This window comes from Anarhichas minor, unplaced genomic scaffold (genome assembly GCF_050575085.1).
Source record: "Anarhichas minor isolate MPS153535 unplaced genomic scaffold, ASM5057508v1 ptg000026l, whole genome shotgun sequence".
Classification (NCBI taxonomy): Eukaryota; Metazoa; Chordata; class Actinopteri; order Perciformes; family Anarhichadidae; genus Anarhichas; species Anarhichas minor.
In genome coordinates, this window is record NW_027466472.1 from 4,181,420 (window position 1) to 4,200,885 (window position 19,466).

Consider the following 19,466-nt stretch of genomic DNA (forward strand, 5'->3'; position numbering starts at 1 on the left):
CTTACCGTGTCTCCTTGCTCTGCCTTCTAATCCTCTCACCAGGTGGGCCAAGGGAGGAAGCATAATCAAGGAGGTCTCCGGAGACACATATGAGGTCATTGTGGACCACTCCTTCTTTACAGAACCCGTTTCCTGCGAGGTCACCAACCCGCTTGGCAGCACCAACATCAGCCGCAATGTTGACGTCTACTGTGAGTGGCTCCTCAAGTGATACTGCATACCTTTCAATAATGCCAGCAACGTGATAATGCCTGGTTATGGATTTTGACTGTCTAGTGTGCTTTGACACTAAACTCCAAGAGCTGGCACCATCACAGCTGATGTGGATCATATGGATATGGATGTATTGTAGAAAGTCAATGATGTTTATTTCAACAGATGGTCCTCGCATGGCGGCAGAGCCTCAGTCCTTGCAGGTGGACCTTGGATCTGACGCTGTTTTCAACTGTGCCTGGACTGGAAATCCCTCTCTTACCATAGTGTGGATGAAGAGGGGATCTGGAGTGGTGAGTTTATTGATTGGCACTGCTACCAAGTATGTTTTACATCCAGTCACATACTGTGACTTTCAATAGTTTTAAAGCTGCTTTTCTCTGATAAAGCGTGTTTGAGACATTTTGTGATTCTAGCTCCTCCATGGCTTATATGAAGTAGGTATATACTCATGTCATACAGACATGTGTTTTGAAATGCCCATTAAACCTAAGATCTTGAGGCCATTACAGTCCTGGCCACTTGGTGACCCGTTCTCACACAAGATTGGTTGATCTAATCCACAAAAATGTAGACTCATTCCACCTTTCCTTTTGTCAACATCAAAGACCAAAGCCAACCCCTTTACTCCACTGAGCTCAGACCCTAAATTGGATTTTAATAATTGAGGAGAGGTGGCCTTTAAGGTATTAAATGGTGCCTTTCTTTCTCCCCATAACATTGCCTTGTTGCTATCTCAAATGCAAAGGTGCCTTTGCTCTCACTGCATTCGATCATCTTTGACTTGTTCTGCCGCAGGTTCTTAGCAATGAAAACCTCCTCACACTGAAATCCGTGAGACAGGAGGATGCTGGGAAATACGTTTGCCGTGCTGTGGTCCCGCGTGTTGGAGCAGGGGAGAAGGAGGTTTCTCTCACTGTCAATGGTAAGCTGTATTATTGATATGTCTTTCACACAGACAGGCTCAGATGCACACCCACAAAGTTGTCAAATGCATACACACGCAAGCGTGAATCTCGATGTCTGGGGTCAACGGCGACAAAAAGAAAGCAATTTGTCACAGGAGTCAGTCTTCTGCCTCCTCTGTGGTTTACAAAAGCCTTCCATCTATAAACCTCCAACAGAATATGTGGCTTTATTTTTTGCCTGTATTTATTTATTTGTTCCTATTTTTTTGTAGTTTAGCAGTTTCTTGGAGACACGGTTCATTTTACCAGGCAAACCTAGTGACAAAACACAAGCCATCACACAGACACACACACACACACACACACACACACACACACACACACACAAAGCACAAGGTTGTGGCACATGCAAATTCATTTTCCTGACAAACAAAGCCATTTCATCACCTGTCATCATGGTGAAGCCTCTAAGCAGAAAAAGCAATAAATATAGACTTAGTCTTTTCAAGATACGGTCACACATTTCATAAACAGGTGAAATGTACTTAAATGCTAATTATATTCTGCATGAGGCACAGGGAAGCTGCCTTTTCTGAGGCACTGACTGACTAATGAATTCCAGCCTTAGCGGGGGACCTGGCAACTCTCAAACAAATGACTTCATTATAAGCGCTTGATATTCAGGGAGCATGCTACAATGTGGCAGAGGTTCTTAGTTGTGGGATTTACATGTGTCTTATTTTCCCGGTGTCCATCTGAAAGAAAGCTGGGCCACAAAGAAAAACAGAGAGGGTTTTAAGAAGCTGGATAAATTATGTTGAGTTGATGCTGACAGTGTATCACTGTACATTTAGAAAGCATACAAAAGAGTTTGCCTGTAAGCAACAGTGGTGCTGATTCGGGGATGAAGATACATCAAGTAGCAAACAGTGTGTGCAAAGATTTTCTTTTCAAAACCCCGATGTTAGCTTTGCATATCAGAGGGAATGGGATACCAGTATTCCCTCCAGCACAAGATCAGAACCGTGACTCTCTATGAACTGCAATGAGCCCCCTCCTCCTCAGCCAGGAATTCAGTTGAAATCAAGGCAGAAGAGGCATAAGAAAAAGAAAGAATCATGATTAATTCTATTGTCTCCCATTCTGTTGAACCTATACTGGCATCCTTTCTGCAGCCTTTATGTGTTAACAGAATGCATAACATTTTGATGCATCTCTGTTCTGCTCATGTAACTATGGAGAATGTGTTGCTTTACAAAACGACGCCACAAGAGAAAGAAGACGGATTGCTTTAATAAAGATTATACCATCACACAACTCCGAGCACACTGGGAAACACACAACAAAAGCTGAAATGGCATGTTTAGTGTCTGCAGACCTTATACAAGCAAGCTCTGGATGTCTTCCAGTCTTTTTTTTCATTTGCTTATATCCCTCCTCATTCCTTTTGCGTCTTGTACCTCGCTGCCTGAATTGGTATTTGACATTCAAGAGCCTCCTTCCTTTTTACCCTTTTGAATAATTGAAATTCATCTCTTTTTTTTCCAAACCACATGAGGAATCTTGAGTCATTTCTTACCCGATCCTTGAGGCGAATCAGATTGTAAAATTTGTGAAAGTGCAAACACTGCGGTTGAAGTGGTGGCGTGTTGGGGGAGGAGGGGGGGCTGTCTCCTGAGGTTCATTGATTGTCCTGTGCCACTGCCTCAACTGCAGATGAATGTGAGCACTCCTTATACCTCTCATCAGCCTGTAAGCCCTACATCACTGGCACTCAGCAGAACTCAATTGTTTCTGGCAGTGAGTAACTGACACCACGGATGGGTGAGCATTTGGGGAGGACGACCATGATACAGCAAATATCGGGCAATGCTGTGCATATTCAGAGCGTTCACGACTTGACGATGCACATTTAAATGTTTCTCTGCTGTTTGTCTTCCCTGCAGTTATCCCCCGACTCCTTAATGCCATCATTTAAATTACATGTGTTTATAATTTGTCATTCCCTCTGTCTCTCTCTTCTCTGCCGTTGTGTGTCACTTGCTCCCACTGTGGCGTACCACATAGGCATGAGGATTCCTGCTTTCCCTGGGGAAGAATGTCATTTAATTATAATCAAACAGCTAGCAGGGGAGGCAGTTTGTGTTTGAGTCACTAATGGATACATATTGCTTACTCCAGTCAAATATTTTCCGAATGGTAAAGCTCCTCAGCATTTTGTACGTGGCCGTCAAGTGGCTACATCATGTATGAAAGAGGGCTCCATGCGTGTGATTATTTATACAGCATGCATGGATTTTACCACAGTCCTTCAGAGGTTGGAAATGAGAGAAGTTATCTGACACAGTTCAAAGGCTTTAGCTTGTGTACACTTAAGGACCATATTCATGCAAAAAGGAATGAATGAATATATCCACAAGCGTGAGTAGATCTGCATTTTGTGTTGGACAAAGCAGGATATATAAAATCACACATATACAGTACTTCGGCAGCCTAGGGAGAGATAGCCCATTACCACAGTAAGGGAGAGGGAGGGCCGGAGAATCCCTCAATATCCCGCAGAGCACCGGGTTGTTATAGATCTTTTTTCTAGACAGCCTTTATGTGCCTCGTTAATTAGCATTCCAGCCTTCTTGAAACTGACAACGACACCGTGGAAAGTGAAGGAGAAAACTGTATTTAAAATGCAGCACATTTGATCCGACCAGCTAAATTTGAACATAGTAAGTTCAAAGTCATAGAGGCTCCACCCTCTTCTGGACTCTATGGGCAATACTCTCCTACAATCATGAGCACGTGTTTGCCCACCGAATACGTGCTAACCCCACAGTGTATAAGGCAGCACACATCGCTCCTCGACATCCCTTTCTCTTCAGGCAACGGCAAGTTGTCAGCTCACTGAAAATGACTGCCTTGATCACACTAGTATGAGCTATCAGAGCCAGTGGCAAAGTGCTGTTTTAATTCATAAACAGCTTTGAAACAATATTTGTTCTGTAAGAACTTTGCATCTATTATTTTCTTCCTCTAGTGGTCATGTTTTGGTGCAACCAACTGAGAAAGTTGCACCCTTCAAAACTTTTATTTTATTTTATTTGGATAAAGCACTAATTGTGGCGAGAGAATAGAATGGTTTGAGTTTGAAATATTACTGTATATGCATTTCACAGTGTGAAGCAATGACAGTATGGCTCACACTGCAAGCAGAAAAGGTGATGTGGTGAGGCTGGCATTTGGTGGTAGGAAAGTGTGTATTTCTGCAGAAGCTAAACGTGATGACCTCAGCTGACCAATTGGGGATGAAGGAGAAATTATTTGTGATTGTGACTCTGCAACCACTCCGACTCGCTTACTGGTAATGTATATAGATGAACTAAAATAGCAGGACCATTGCCCTAATATAAGCATTAAGTCAGTAAGCAGTAAGTAGTCTGAAATGGCCCTTTTTTACATATACAGTATATATATAGCAATGTAGATATCAAGCCATTTAATTACAATACGCTCACCCTCACTAACCAATGTGTATATCTTAGAGTGAAACTGGAGTGTGTAAAATACATAAAATGCTCTCAAAGTATAGAGTTTAATATTCAAAATCACCACTGGTGCAATACACTTATTGAAATCATGTGGCTATAAGTATTGAGTTACATATTAACATCTCTAGAATGAATATACTCCAACTGAAGTTGGTATATTAAATTTGATATTGTTAAAATATCAAAAAATAAGAGCCGTCTCTGGTTGGCAGCTTCAACATATAGACAAGATCTCCTCACTATGGATTTCTCCCAGAGGACAAAATGGCCACCAGTGAACAAACTAGACGTTTTGTTTGTTTTCAGTTGCCTCGTAGCTATTTTATGCTCTTTTTAATAAATAAAAAACACCAACAGAAAAATCAAACGAGGGAAAAAGCATGAGTTAGCGAGGAAATGTCAAGCTTTTATTCAAAGCGGATGCTTCAGTTTTGGGAGTAAATGTAAGCCCTGGCCTTTTGACACCCACACTGATATTGTGTAACCACATTGCAATGTCCACTCCAGAGTTAACACCTCCTCAAATGACTGAGTGAGACATTGTGCCCAACATTTTGATTACCTCCCCAGCTGCTAACATTGATGTTCTAGTGCCACCCACCTCCCTGCTACCAATGTGTTTGTGCTCTGATCACATAGTGTGAGTAGCAAACAACATACTCACACTCACACACACACACACACACACACTTTCAACCCAGCCTGAGCCAGTGAGATAAAGCTATCTAATTATATTCCTCATTTGCAGCTCTGATCCATAGAATAGATCCTTCCCAGCTACTACTACAGCTTTAGCAGGCTGTAAGCGATTGATCTTGCTGTGTGTTGACAGCCAAATCCTATACAAACCGCATCTCCCAGTCACAAGTTAAAGGGATAGTTCGGGTGTTTTGAAGTGGGGTTGTATGAGGTACTTATCCATAGTCGGTGTATTTCCTACAGTAGACAGCGGTCGGCACGCCCCCAGTTTTTTAGAAGCAGACAGGAGTACCAGCATGGGAGCAAAGTAATGTATTCCTGTAAACGGGGGCAGCAGCAAAACCCATTTCAGCCACATAAAAGTTAAGTTTATATTTCGAATTTTTTTTTCCGAATTGAACTGTAAATGAAACCTATCTATCTATGCCGTTTTTGTCAACGGAGACCTGTGGCTTTGAAGAGAACATAGATAACTTTCACTTTCTGTTCAGTTCCCTGTCGGAAAGAGCTGTCTGACAGCAATACAAAGCAGTGAAGATATTCTAAATATAGCATTTATTTAAACGGATATCAGTTTTGGTAGTTGGACCTTTCTGTTATGTGGTTAAAATATGTTATGTTGCTGCCCTTGTCCACAGCAGTATATTGCTTTGCTCTAGTGTCACTACTCCTGCCCGTTTCTCCAAACTGTGGGTGTCATCAGCCATATGTTACACACTATGGATAAGTACCTCATACAACCCCATTTCAAAACACCGGAACTATCCCTTTAATACATGCACACAAAAGTGTCCTTACATGAACCACAGCACATGCGTGTATCCAAATACTGTCACTCCATGTTGACAAACCGGTGAAAGAAGGTGAACAGCTTTCAATATTTTTTTCTTTAATTCATCTACAGCATTGATTCTGCAGCAGTAGCAGCTTTCCAGCACCCTCCAGTAGCATACCAAGACGCCATCTGGCAGAGTCTAATTAAAATGCTAATTCATTTTAATAAGAGACAGGTAATAAACTGCAATTATGTATCGTCAGAGAGATGGCAAAGAGCGGGAATTTGAGGGAAGTTGGCTCACTAATCAAGAAGCTGCCTCGCTTGCCACCCCCTCAAACCCACATTTTAACCTGAAACTAATCGATGCTCTCTTTAAAGCCACAAGACTCCATTTCAACAGTACAGATAACTTTAACTTGCGAGCATCTCAAGATTTAGAGCATTTGTTTTGCCACTCAACAGTGACGGGTTCGCAGCTAACGGTGCTAACAGTGCAAAGTACAGTTTACCAGAGGGGAAACTACAGGGTGATATCATAACATGTACAGTAACATGCAAACATCATAAGGCAAATATATATGCATCAAGATCAGAAAAATGCATTGAACAAAAAAGTTAAACAAATACTACTTGTGTACAGTATATTCTCATGTAGTTTAAATCAGCTGTCTTCATACCACTCATGGTAAACTGCTGTACAATTATGCTATGTAAAATATAATATGCTTGGATACACAATTCCTTGACAGTATTCTTGAACTGTAGTATAAATCTAATGTAAATTTAATACGTTGCCTCTGTCCACTGCATTTCTGTAATTTCACTTACAGTCAGCTCTTCAGGACCAAAGGGAACATACACTTGAAAGACAGAATTGGGTCATGTGTGACATCTTGTCTTCATATTAGAGCTGTCACCTGGTGTGAACAGCCTCCAGACCAGATGGTAAGCAGACCAGTCGTTTAAGCTGAGCTGCCCTTGTCAGGCAAGATCTTGTAGCTTGATCAAGGTTTAACAGATGCTGGCTCAAAGTCCATTCCTGCCGCTCACGCTGACTGAACTAACCCTGTTTACATCATTTATAATTCCAATAAAGCCATTCCATTTAATCAAACTTATTATGGAAGAAATCTGAATTTTACCCAACACCGTTTAGAGGTTACGAGTTGTATTTGCAGTTACAATGTGAACAGTGAGTAAGAAAGAACTACCATATGTAAAAGTACAATATGAAATAAAACGTTTTTTGTTTTTTTTCATATAGTGTATTGATGGATGTTATCTTTTCATTTTTTTGGATTGCGTAGAAAGCTGGAACTTCATTTTTAGTTTTGTTTTTTATGCCAACCTATTGGTTCAAGGGTTAAATCCACTGCAAGCAAATTGAATCAGGTGATACACTGCGACAAGTGTGTTATCTCCCCACAATGGCATGTTTCTCTTTTCATCTGTGTAGTGCTGATTACGCTCCAAAGAACTGCTGTAGCACTCTCCTGTGACGTTTATCTCCATGGGGGAAATCAAACCAGTCGTAAATCAACAATTTCTTGATCCAGAATGAGGTCTGGGCCCCCACTCATGCCCTTCGTTCAGGCCTGGTGTGTCCTTGGGTAGATTGTACTGAGGGATGAGGCATGTTTATATCGCACTGCAATACAATTTTCCCCAAAATTACCGAACACTTCAGGTGTTTCTGCTTGGAACAGGAGAGCAATTAGGATATAATGTGCCACAAAAACCCGATTGAGCAGAACTGTCGTATGAACTGAAACTGAAAATGAATTTAATTATTCATGTTTCAATTTCTGTGAGTTGTAACTCATCTTTTGACTTTTTTATCATTGTTCTGTTTTTCAGGCCCCCCTACTATATCCAGTACACAGACTCAACAAGCTTTACATGGAGAAAAGGGGCAAATCAAATGTTTCATTCGAAGTACACCTCCTCCAGACCGCATTGTAAGTACACTGGACTATTTATTTTCTTCTGATCTCATCATTATTTCAAGGACATGTGTGCAAATATAGTCATGATATTTTATGGATATATGGTACATGAACAATGTCAATTAGATTCGAGAATAATGGCCGTTCTTTCATATCTGTGTCCGAAATACAATGCCTGACTGAGCTGTTGATATAATGCCTGACTGCAGTATTGATCTGTTAACTACACATGGGCAGCACACATGAGTAGAGATAAGTTGAAGAATTGTACAGCATTAACTCCATCATTTGTGCAAGGTGGGCATTATAATACAGTTTGAACCCCCATTTTCTCATTTGATGCACACTTATGCTCTGTTAGCAAGGATCCCATTAAGATTTATGGACCTTATATAAACAGCCGACTCTCTGAGCTCACGTTGTGCTTGTTATTAATTTGTGTGTGTGTAGGTGTGTGTGTGTGTGTGTGTGTGTGCGTGTGTATATAAATGTGGTTAATTGCCATACTTTGTCATCCAATGTGTGCTTTTATGATATTGATGTCCAACATTAACTAGCCACATAATTAATATCAGGTTTATTAGAGAAGGGTGCCTGCAGAGGCTGGTTCTAAATGTTAATTCCTAACTATGTATTTACAGTCTTCTTTCTTTTGCTTTTTGTCTACAGTAATAACAAATGTGAAAGTTGATATTATGTCACGTCAATTTCATTTATGTGGCTAAACATCACACATTTGTCACAGAGGGCTTTACAGTCTTCTTAACCACAGCTCATCGAAGTCAATTAACACCTAAACTAAGAGAACATTTGTGACACTAACTCTGTATGTCAGAACTCTATTAAGGCACCTTTCCATTATTGCCAGCTTGAAGTTGAATGTGTTGTTTATCCGCAGTACCAATTTCTTTGTCTCGCTCTTTATCCAGTATTATAAATTTCCTCATTTACCAGACAAAAATCAGAACAGTGTAATTCTCACCATAGTCACCCAAAACAAATGCAGTCTGTGCCCAAGTGTCAACGCCACTTCACATTAGTTCATCATGTTTCAGACCCATCACTTCCTTATACCTATTATGCCCTGCATGTATTTCTTTCAGATATTCTGTTTGAGCTGCTGTCTATCGGAGAGATAACAATGTTGATTGGTTTGAAATAAATTTGAATATATGAATTACATAGCAGAGTGGTTTGAAAAAACAAAAGTTGAACAGTTAGAGTTAGTAAGTTGTGTTAATATTATTTGATAGGATACTGTGCTTTCCAAAGAAATCAGACAAATCCCAAATACCACCAAATTTATTTTCAATATTTCTGTAACACATACAAAATGTAATGCAATGTGCCATCACAGTTTACAATAAGATACATTTTCTTCAAGTAATTCTGCTTCATAAGGAATATTGAATTAATTCAAATGAATTAAAGAATGTGTTATTGTTGATATGTAATCCTTACTTTTATTTAAAAACATGTTTCAGCTTGTCCTTTTTGCCGTCAAGATTATTTACTCTATTCCAAATATTGCACAGTGTCGCTTACCCTATCTTCATATACCCCTCTAGTTCACAGCAAGCACTGCTCAACAAATGGTTGCTTGCCGTCTCCCAATAGCCAAATCCAAAAAGCACTGTGCTGTAATTCCAACACTGCATTGAGAAGAGATCTGCCTCCTCTGCAAACTATTTGCAATTATCTATTAGCTCAGTGAGATGCTGGAGGAATCTCAGTGGGCTGGCAGCTTGTCAAACACAAATGAACAGCAGCAAGTGGCCAGTTAACGAAAACATTTTAACCATAACACAGTGATACCATTCACACACTGTAACATCTTTAGTGCATTCCCACTGTTTCATTTCCCTCTGATGCTTCCCTCTGAATCAATGAACTCTTCACCGAACAAAATGAGCTAATGCCCGCGCATTTACCGGTATCAACTCACACCAGAGTAAAACATAATTATCCCTTTATTATTATTGTACAGCACTAAGTTCATCTAATCGTGGTCATCTTGTGTTTCCATGGAGATCTGTACTGTTAGCAACATAAAGCTGCCTGAAATAGTGCAGGAATCATCCAGCAACATATTGGTGAAATCTTATGATTGCAGGTTAGCACCATCCAATTAACACCTTCAAATGAGCCCACGCATGCACTGAAAGAAGTATTCATGAACACTGGGTAGTTGCATAAAGCACACACGTGTGTTGGCTTGGTCAGCTTTAACACCACTACAGGCCACTTGGTCCGTCGCTGCCATAACATGTGTAGTTGTTATCAGGGTCAAGCTACAGCAGTGCTTTAGAGCTAAATGATAAATGATAAAGTTGGCCATGTTTGCATGCTTTTGCACTTGTAGAACAGGAGTTACAAACAATACAGGGACACACGCATCAAAACGTTGCTCTACAGCGCCACTAATGCGCAAAAACTTCACACAATACGTACCACCTCTGTTCCCTCTGCCTTTTCTCAGGCCTGGTCATGGAAGGAAACCGTGTTGGAGTCTGGAACGTCCGGCCGCTACACGGTGGAGACCGTCACCACAGAGGAAGGAGTGATCTCCACACTGACCATGAGTAACATTGTCCCGGCTGACTTCCAGACCATCTACAACTGCACCGCGTGGAACAGCTTTGGCTCTGACACCGAGATCATACGCCTTAAGGAACAAGGTGGGAGCCAAGGTTCGGCAGGTTCCACCTTCCTCTTCTTCAAATCACGTGACTGTGGTTTTCTAGAAAGCGATAGATGGTGACAAAGCTGTAATGTTTTGCGTGCATCACGGTGGTTGATGCACACAAAACATCAACCACCGTTGATGTTTTGTACAGTCCCAAGCTTGCCCTGTGTCTGCATACTTGCGACTGTACATCTAGCACGTGGGATTAGGTTGGTCCGTTTGTGTGTGAATGTACTTTTGTGTTCAAGTATGCATGAGGCGGGATTACACAATGAACAATTATGAATAATGTCGATGCACAATAACACAAAAAACCAACAAATATTGAATAGATGTTTACCGTTTTTTGTATCATCCATCGACATTTTGATAAATGATATGGTATTTTTCTTACTTTGATACAGCAGCTATGTACATAAACACTGTTTTTGAAATTCTATCGGAATAAAAGTTCTTTGAAATTACCATTCCGCCAACGTAGAACAAGCAAGATGATAATACAAAACTCTGAGACGTTTGATGTACAGTAAATGTGATCTTGACATAGATAAAGTCCTGACAAATTAGTTTTCTGGGTTAACATAGAGTGCAACTCCCTGGTAATTTGAACCGGTGACCCTAAGCATACACTGAATATAAAATACACTATGCCTCCTTCTTTCTTGGTTAAAGAGAGAGTCTCTCTTTCTATTGCTTAAAGAAATGAATACTTTCTATCTGTTGACCTTTTCCCCTCTACCGTAGGGGAGGCCGTGTTTTCTATTCACTTATCGCAAATGATAAATTATAAGCTGCTTATGTGAAAGTGACATTGATCAATGAAGACATTAAACAGGCTTTAATGGTGTAGGAAGAGCACTTGGTTGTTTTGCATTTGTTCAAAATGCTAGAAGGTCATAAACGTGGGCTGGCAACTCAGAACATTAAAGTGTGCTTTAATGAGAACCTTTAATGATGGAGCAGCATATAGATGCAGGCTTAATCTCTTCCCAGTCGCAAATGCACTATAACATCCTCCTGGAAACACACAAACATGATTATGCTTAAACTAATGCACACAGTCTTGTATTCTAATCAATGAAAATAAAAGCCCTCGGTGAAAGGCTTCTATTAGCCTAAATGAGTGTAAATTAAAACTTATTAGACAGTGGGATAATGTTTACCCACACTGATGACAGGTTTGGTAATACGTTTTCATTTGAATTACACGGCAGAACTTTTTTCATGTGTTGCCTTGTGTCCGTGTATTTTTATTTCATATAGCCTTGTGCCTCAGGGATAATGTCAAAGTCACTTAGAGGGATGCAATACAGCCTATCTTCCCTTAGGTCCTGTTTGTTGCAGAGACAGAAAAGAGGCAGAGACGAGCAGAACTGGTGCATGCGTGTGCCTCTACTGTACATCACGACCGTGCGCTCTCTATCACGTACCCTGTATAGAAATCAATGTACATTTCAGATGTTTGTCCTATCTTATCATATAAGTACATTTCTCTCTGTTGCTCTCTGCAGAATCTCTCCCAGTGGCGGTGATCATTGGCATTGCTGTGGGAGCTTTTGTGGCCCTCATTGTCCTCATGGGCACCATTGGAGCATTCTGTTGCACCCGCTCCCAGAGAAGTACGTATCCTCTTCCCCTGTTACATCCACTGAAGCATGCATGCCAAATTTCTGGATCGCCCCGCCAGCACACTAGAAAAAAAAAATGTCCATCTATTCAAATGTAGATATTGTTTTCATTAATCTGCTTGCGAGAATTTGGTTGTCAGCTACTTCAAGAAATTCTGACCAAACATACGTAAATAGCTGGAACATAGTGTCACGCTGGATAGAAGATTGAATCACTTGTTGAGATGGACATCTTTTTATGGTGCAAAGATAAGCCATAATGTTTTAAGGGCTCATTTCATGCAAACTCAGTCTGGCTGCATTCGCTTTTGAGGCTATTTACATCCTGCGCTATGTTCACTGACACCCACCCATGTACCAAGTGACTCAGGTTAGAGACAGTCCGCCGCTGTCTCTATCCAAGAACCAATTTGTGCTACTGGTCCCTTCAGCATGTCTATTGTGTGTATACTACAGAGGAAGCGCACCTGGTTATGCCCTCACTGCCCGTCTCCATCTGTGCTCACCAGAGAGAACTTGCAAGCAAAATTAAGACAGAAAGTAAGACCTTGTTATATGACAGTATCATCAGCTTTGTCCCAAACAGAATGAGCCTCCATGAAAAGGCTGTGTGAGATTGCATATGTATGCAGAAAGAGATAATATTGTGTTGGCAGGAAACAAATGATTAATAATGCTGTGTATTGTTTTCGGGGAAACGGGGGAGCTCTCACAAACCAAACCCAGGGATCTTTGCTAAATTCTGCAATACTGCAAACTGCACTGAGGGGAAATTATAATGTCAACAAATACAGATTGGTGTTTGTCCAGCTTATTGAGATATGCGCGTCATCTGTTTCTGCCAGATCTGAAAGGAGTCGTGTCGGCGAAAAATGACATCCGGGTGGAGATTGTGCACAAAGACCACAATGCAGCACGGGAAAACGAAGAACACACCTCCATGAAACAACTGATGGTGAGTGTGAGTGTCGCAACATACTACTTTCCACTTCTTGCTCCTGTTATATATATATATATATATATATATATATATACTGTATGTATTATTCCTTCTTAAGCTAACATTAACATAATGAATGCACATTACTATTGTCATTGCTATTTCCTGTGGAATAAATTGTTATGTAGATTATGTTCATTTATATGACTAATGAAAAACAGAAATGCATTAAGATTGTAAATGTGATGTTGTCAAGGCATAGTGTCTATATTTATCAATGTGATGCCACATGTCCTATGAGCAGAACAGACCCCAATACATTGTAACGATGCAGATGCGGATGCATTGTGGGTAATCCTACAGTGGGTGTACTTCTGTATCTACATGCCTTCTAGACACACAAAGAACTGTTTCCTCTTTGGAACTGTACCAGTGTTTTGGTTATCATGCCGCTTGCCCCGGGGCTGGGCTATTTGCAGTGCAAGGTTTTACATTTTCTTTCAAAAATACTTAATACCGTCATGTTAGTGCCAGGAAAATGAGCTTAGCTACCTTACAAATCTGCATTCTGTTAAGATAAATAAAAGATACTCACGTATGCATTATTAATGCTCACTGCCAGCCCTGAGTGAAGGTGAAACATGTCGACTGATATTAAAAAAGAATTAGTGATGAAAGTGAAATCCTTCCATCTCAAAATGCCTTTTTACTCTGAGAGGAAGAGTTTCGGGAACTACACAGACTCTTTGTATTTACTTTTCTTGATGTCTCTGCAGGTTGAACGCGGAGAGTTCCAGCAGGAGTCTGTACTGAAGCAGCTGGAGGTACTACAAGAGGAAGAGAAGGAGTATCAGCACATTAAGGTACGACTTGTGAACAACCACAGCATTGGGGAGAATAAGGTGTCGAGAGAGAGACAGCCTTTTGGGGTAGAGCGTGGTCTTTATTAACTCTGGGACCAACATAGCAGAAAAGCAGGAATCCCTCTCTTGCTCGGTGTGATTTTCCAAGGATAAATCCACAGGCAAAGTAACTCCTGCTGGAGGTCTGACTTTTATTAATTTGTCTCTCATCAAAGAAATCAGAGGTTGGATGGCCCATAAGCTCATATTTAAGCTACTTCCACAATATAGATGAGATTGGAATGTTTTAAAGGACATAAAGGACTTGGAGACCTACCGGGTATTTATTCGGGACATTTTGATATTATCTCTGCAGAATTTCTAACCCTTTTAGTGATGTACTATTATTACATACTCAGCTTGGAATATACTTACCTTTTTCAACACATTCTGCTCCCATTAATGCGCTCTGTCAAAACACATGGACCAGCAGATAAACTTCTGAACTTCTCCTGTCTATTAAGCACAGTCTCTAAATCTTGCCCAAGAAAACGTACAGTTTGTTCCAACGTTAACAATGATTCACATTACTGTATTACTGTGTTTGTTATATGTACAGTATATCACAAACACAAATATGTATATTGTTCCTCTTATATATATATTTTTTTCCTCTTTTATATTTATTTATATATATATATATATATATATATATATATATATATAAGGAGAAAGGAGGAAAGTTGAGTCTCAGGAGACAACACAAAGACAAACCGTTGAGGGTAAACTCTCTAGTTGGCAACATATTATTTACTAACCTGAAGAAATTCAATAAGAGGCTCATCTTGCTACATTAACCCCTTTGGGTCACTGTGTTAATCTCAATGATGTAGTCTTAACAACCAGCTACAGTATGCAGCTGGCACCAACACATGTTCTATCAGCATGTGAGACAAAGCGAGTACACAAAGCGTGAGTCAGAGCCCAGCTTCGACCCCTCTGGGGACCGGTAACAAACGACGACGCTGCTATATTCAGAAACTCTATATATGAGTCTGACCCCATAGATACTCCATCTACTCTTTGATCAGTGACATCCGCTCTGTGTTGACACCCTTTGATATCAATAGTCCTGCTCCATAAACCTTTCGGTTCTTTGCATTGAAAAAAAGACTAAAATGGTGGTCAGATTCAACTAAATGGGTCTTATTATGTGACGCCAGGATTCAATGAATAGACCATAATAAAACTGACTCTACTGCTATTTATAGCTGTCTCCCCATTTACATGGCAATGAATGGATCAGTCTGTACAGATGAGGCACTTTGCATTCAGTTCTCCCATTGCACATGAAAGAGCCCTTTTCCACTTGTACCAATAAATGATTCGCATGCAATTTGGCAGAATGTAGATTCGTGTTTAAAGCCCCTTTTAACTCATATAAAGGACACCTTGTGTGCATCAATCTACTTTTATAAAGCAACCTGTACAATTACAATGACTATAGATTACTACTGTACAAGGTTCTATTGAAAGTAGTAAATGATTCATTTTTCGCAGCTGTTACACAATTCTTTGTGCCGACGTCAAGTATTATGTTTTTGGCTTGGCCTGTCCAGTTCATTCTTTCGAACACAATATCTAAGGAACCTCCGGTGGGACGTCACAGACGTCCACTTGGGCTCAAGGGTGATCTGTCAAAGGTCACTGTGACCTGTCAAAACACTTCCGAAATACATCAGAAATACACTGTGGTCTGTCTTTAAACCTTATATACATCAAAACAACCTCACTGCAATGTGTTTCCACATCCTGCTCTTTTGCAAGAGAAATAATGACAATGTACAAGTTGCTGCTAAAGTTATTCCAATATGTGGTGAAAGTGTTTACTATCCCTTAAGAAGACCCTTGGTGCTTTCTATGTAAATGCATTTGAAAATCAAGCACGGTGGATTTTCTCAGTGGGTGTTTATTCCACCTATGACCTGCATTGTTGCCTGCAGGACTGTCGATGAATGCTCACACTGCAGTTTATATTCAACAAAGATGATATCACCATTCTGACCTGACATGTCCATTCAGACTCTGCAACACACCGGAGCTAATCAGTGCCACGGAAGCAAATGCTGGCCTGTTCATTAGTCCTTTTGTCCGTTGGCTCCCTGGAGTGTGCTTCTGTTTGCGTGCTTACCTGCTCCCTGTGGGGCTGGATTTTTTGATCCTAGTTAATGACAGTGACAGGCGAGAGCAGAGGGGGGACTGAACAAGAGATGAAGGCCAGACACAAACATTCTCCCTGTCTTCTGTCTGATAATGACGAGCATAACGAGAATCCTCTCAGGTTCTCTCTCTCTCTCATTTCCCCATTATGAGCATTCTTCCTTTGGGATTTGCCACCATGCTCACTATGCTTGACATTCACATACATACACAAGAGAACATGACAACACTCATGCTCTAAATGGACCCTTAGCAACAACACGGTGCCTGCAGCTTAGCAGACAAACAGCACAGCTGTAGCCTCAGAAGCCATTTCAGTGCAAACATGAAATCATAGACACTACAATTCGTTCAGGTCCAATTAAAGCTGGTGTGTGCGTGAACTTTGCAGTGACACGTTGGATGCCCAACTATGAATCATCAAGGCCCGCCTAATTAACGAGAAACATGATTTTAAGGTTAGCGTGGGGGCTAAGTAAATCCTAGCACTAAGCTTCGCCACTGTTTTTTTGCTCCGCCTGTCTTCCTATTTATTCAGAATTTGGAAAGGTAATTACTGCCGGTTTGACCTTGGCTCCTATTGCGCTTTGAGAAAATAACACGTAAATGCATATTACCAAGAGAGTGTTTTTCTTTTTCCCCTCTTTGTCCTTTTTTAATTAGCTATTAGCTATAGCCTAGAAAAAAATGTAAAATATAAAATAATTATGTAATAATAGTCTTTTTTTCCTGGGTTTTCAATAGGACCCTACAAATGGCTACTACAGCGTCAATACCTTTAAGGAGCACCACACGCCGACCATGGCTGGGACTCAGTCTACTGAAGTGAGGAACCCCACCAACACAGGTACCCTGGGCAAGCAGCGGGTGCCAACGGGCATGTCCTTCACCAACATCTACTCCACTCTGGGAGCAGGTCCCAACCGTCTCTATGACTACAGCCAACGCTTCGTGCTGGGCATGGGCAGCAGCTCTATCGAGCTGTGCGAGCGGGAGTTCCAGCGCGGCTCGCTCAGCGACTCCAGCTCTTTTATCGACACACAGTGTGACAGCAGCGTCAGCAGCTACAGTAAGCCGGAAGGCTACGTGCAGTTCGACAAAGACAGCAAGGCGTCGGCCTCCTCCTCCTCCCACTATTCCCAGTCCTCCTCGCAGAACTCAGACCTCACCCGGCCGCTCCAGAAGCGCATGCAGACCCACGTCTGACCACCAGGAGAGGGAGAGTGTTTGAACGGGGTGTAACAAGCAGCCGGGATTGTAAAACTGTGATAGAATCAGCTCCCACGAGCCACTAAAGTAACAACGTTACTGTCTCCTCTGGACACCTGGAGATGTCAGGGCCGGTTGGCTTTAATACACCATGGGACTGGTTCAGACTTCTCAATGTCCCAAAAAGTGGATCAAGAAGCCTTATATTTCCCTCATGCTTAACTCATCAGCCACCTCCTTTATTTTAGCCCATAATCAGAATTGTGCCACAGAGAGGTTATTTGCCAACACAGAGACAGCAGTAGTTTTGAGTTTGAACATTCAATACTCGGTTTCTGCAGTGCAATCGCTAGCAGAGGGCAGGAATATGAAAAAAATGCCTTGTGTGACAATCAGCTCCCCTGGCAAAGACCATTTTTGCCTTTTGAAGATTGTCATTCAGAAAAACTGAGATTGAAGTTGCGACTGTTGAGGCACTCAGTACGAACGTCATGATAATGAGTGCGAGCCAATGTCCTGCTGCTCTCTGGTAGATTGAAGCACAACAATGAATGTGCATGTGGTTTTTGGTTGTTAAAGCAATAACTCTTTCCTCTCCCCACCTTCCGTTCAAACACAGTATGTCAGGCTTGGCTTGTTGAAACCCATCTCCTGTGTGGGTGGTAGAAAACTTTCTCCATGTGCCCACAGACGTCTTGAACGTTTTAAAAGAGCAACTGTTTTTGTTTTTTTCTCTCTCTGCAGCAGTATCTGGGCCACAGAGCTGGACAGATAAAGAGGGGCTGAGATCTCATTTTAAATCCCTGAGTCATTATTTTACTGTGACACAAAAAAAAATATATGTGACTGTAATTTCTTTTCTAGCATCTAATTTCTGACTCATGGAGGACTCTAAATGAGACATGAGCGCCTCTTCTTGTCCATATCTACTTTGCCTTGAGGGTCTGTTTGATCTGTGTCAATACAAACTTTGACTAAGCGAGATACACACACACACACACACACACACTGTCAGCGCCTCTGCTGATGGGCAGCGGCATCCTCCATGGCACTACCGCACCGAATCCAGTTCCAAGGCGCGGTGCAGGAAAGCCCACAAACTGCAACATGCGTTGTACTTGTGAGTTCCTCCCGCTAACGCCGCAGATCATCAGCGACTACTCGCGGGTACCTGTTGAATGAAATGTAAACATTATATTTTAGCTGAGCTTCTTATTGTGTGGTTATCCAATTGATATTGTCAACATCACTGTTGACACTGGAGCTTAGTGCACCCTGACTGTATACCTACCTGTGATCATGCCGGTCATCAAGGGATATGTAGAGCATTTAGAAAATGTGTTCTATTTCGCTCTCTGCTTTTCTTTTTCTTTTCTTTTTGGGCTACTGTGGAGCTGATGGTGTTACATGGACTCGTTTCAAGTGCATCCTTTTATTTTGTTCCGTTCTGCACTGAATGTGACATGAATTAAATTGCATTGATGATTTAATCACTGACACGGTATTTGTTTTGGTCGAGAGTAGAGACAGTAGTGATTTAACCACACAAGTGCTCATACTTGATGTAGAATTTCGAAGTCAGCTTGTTGTCCAGAGTGTTGATGTCGTGCATCGAGCATGTTTGGTGGCAGAAACAAAGACTGGGCAGTGTTGCTTTTTTTGCAGTACTGAAAACCGGGAATCCTAATGCAGATGTTTGCGCAGTGCAGATACTGTAAGGCAATTGGAGAAAAATATGTCTTTATTCTCAAATGGGACCGCACACGGCACTATGCCAAGTTAACTTTGGACCTCAAAATAAGATTTGTTGTCTGCTGAAGCTGTGTTAAAGCAGGCCCTTTAATAGGTAAACATA

At 41.2% G+C, this 19,466-nt stretch overlaps 1 protein-coding gene across 1 annotated transcript in view; it reads left to right on the plus strand.

Annotated features, from left to right (window-relative positions):
• Nucleotides 1-19,101, plus strand: part of kirrel3b (kirre like nephrin family adhesion molecule 3b) — a 152,512-nt gene extending 133,411 nt beyond the window's left edge. Inside the window, exons 7-16 of the mRNA XM_076100965.1 lie at nt 43-191; nt 379-506; nt 1,012-1,138; nt 7,998-8,098; nt 10,566-10,776; nt 12,284-12,391; nt 12,857-12,940; nt 13,246-13,361; nt 14,117-14,203; nt 17,147-19,101. Coding sequence (XP_075957080.1) covers nt 43-191; nt 379-506; nt 1,012-1,138; nt 7,998-8,098; nt 10,566-10,776; nt 12,284-12,391; nt 12,857-12,940; nt 13,246-13,361; nt 14,117-14,203; nt 17,147-17,608 — 1,573 coding nt within the window. The 3' untranslated portion in view covers nt 17,609-19,101. The remainder of the gene's footprint in view (nt 1-42; nt 192-378; nt 507-1,011; nt 1,139-7,997; nt 8,099-10,565; nt 10,777-12,283; nt 12,392-12,856; nt 12,941-13,245; nt 13,362-14,116; nt 14,204-17,146) is intronic.
• The last annotated feature ends 365 nt before the right edge of the window (nt 19,102-19,466 follow it).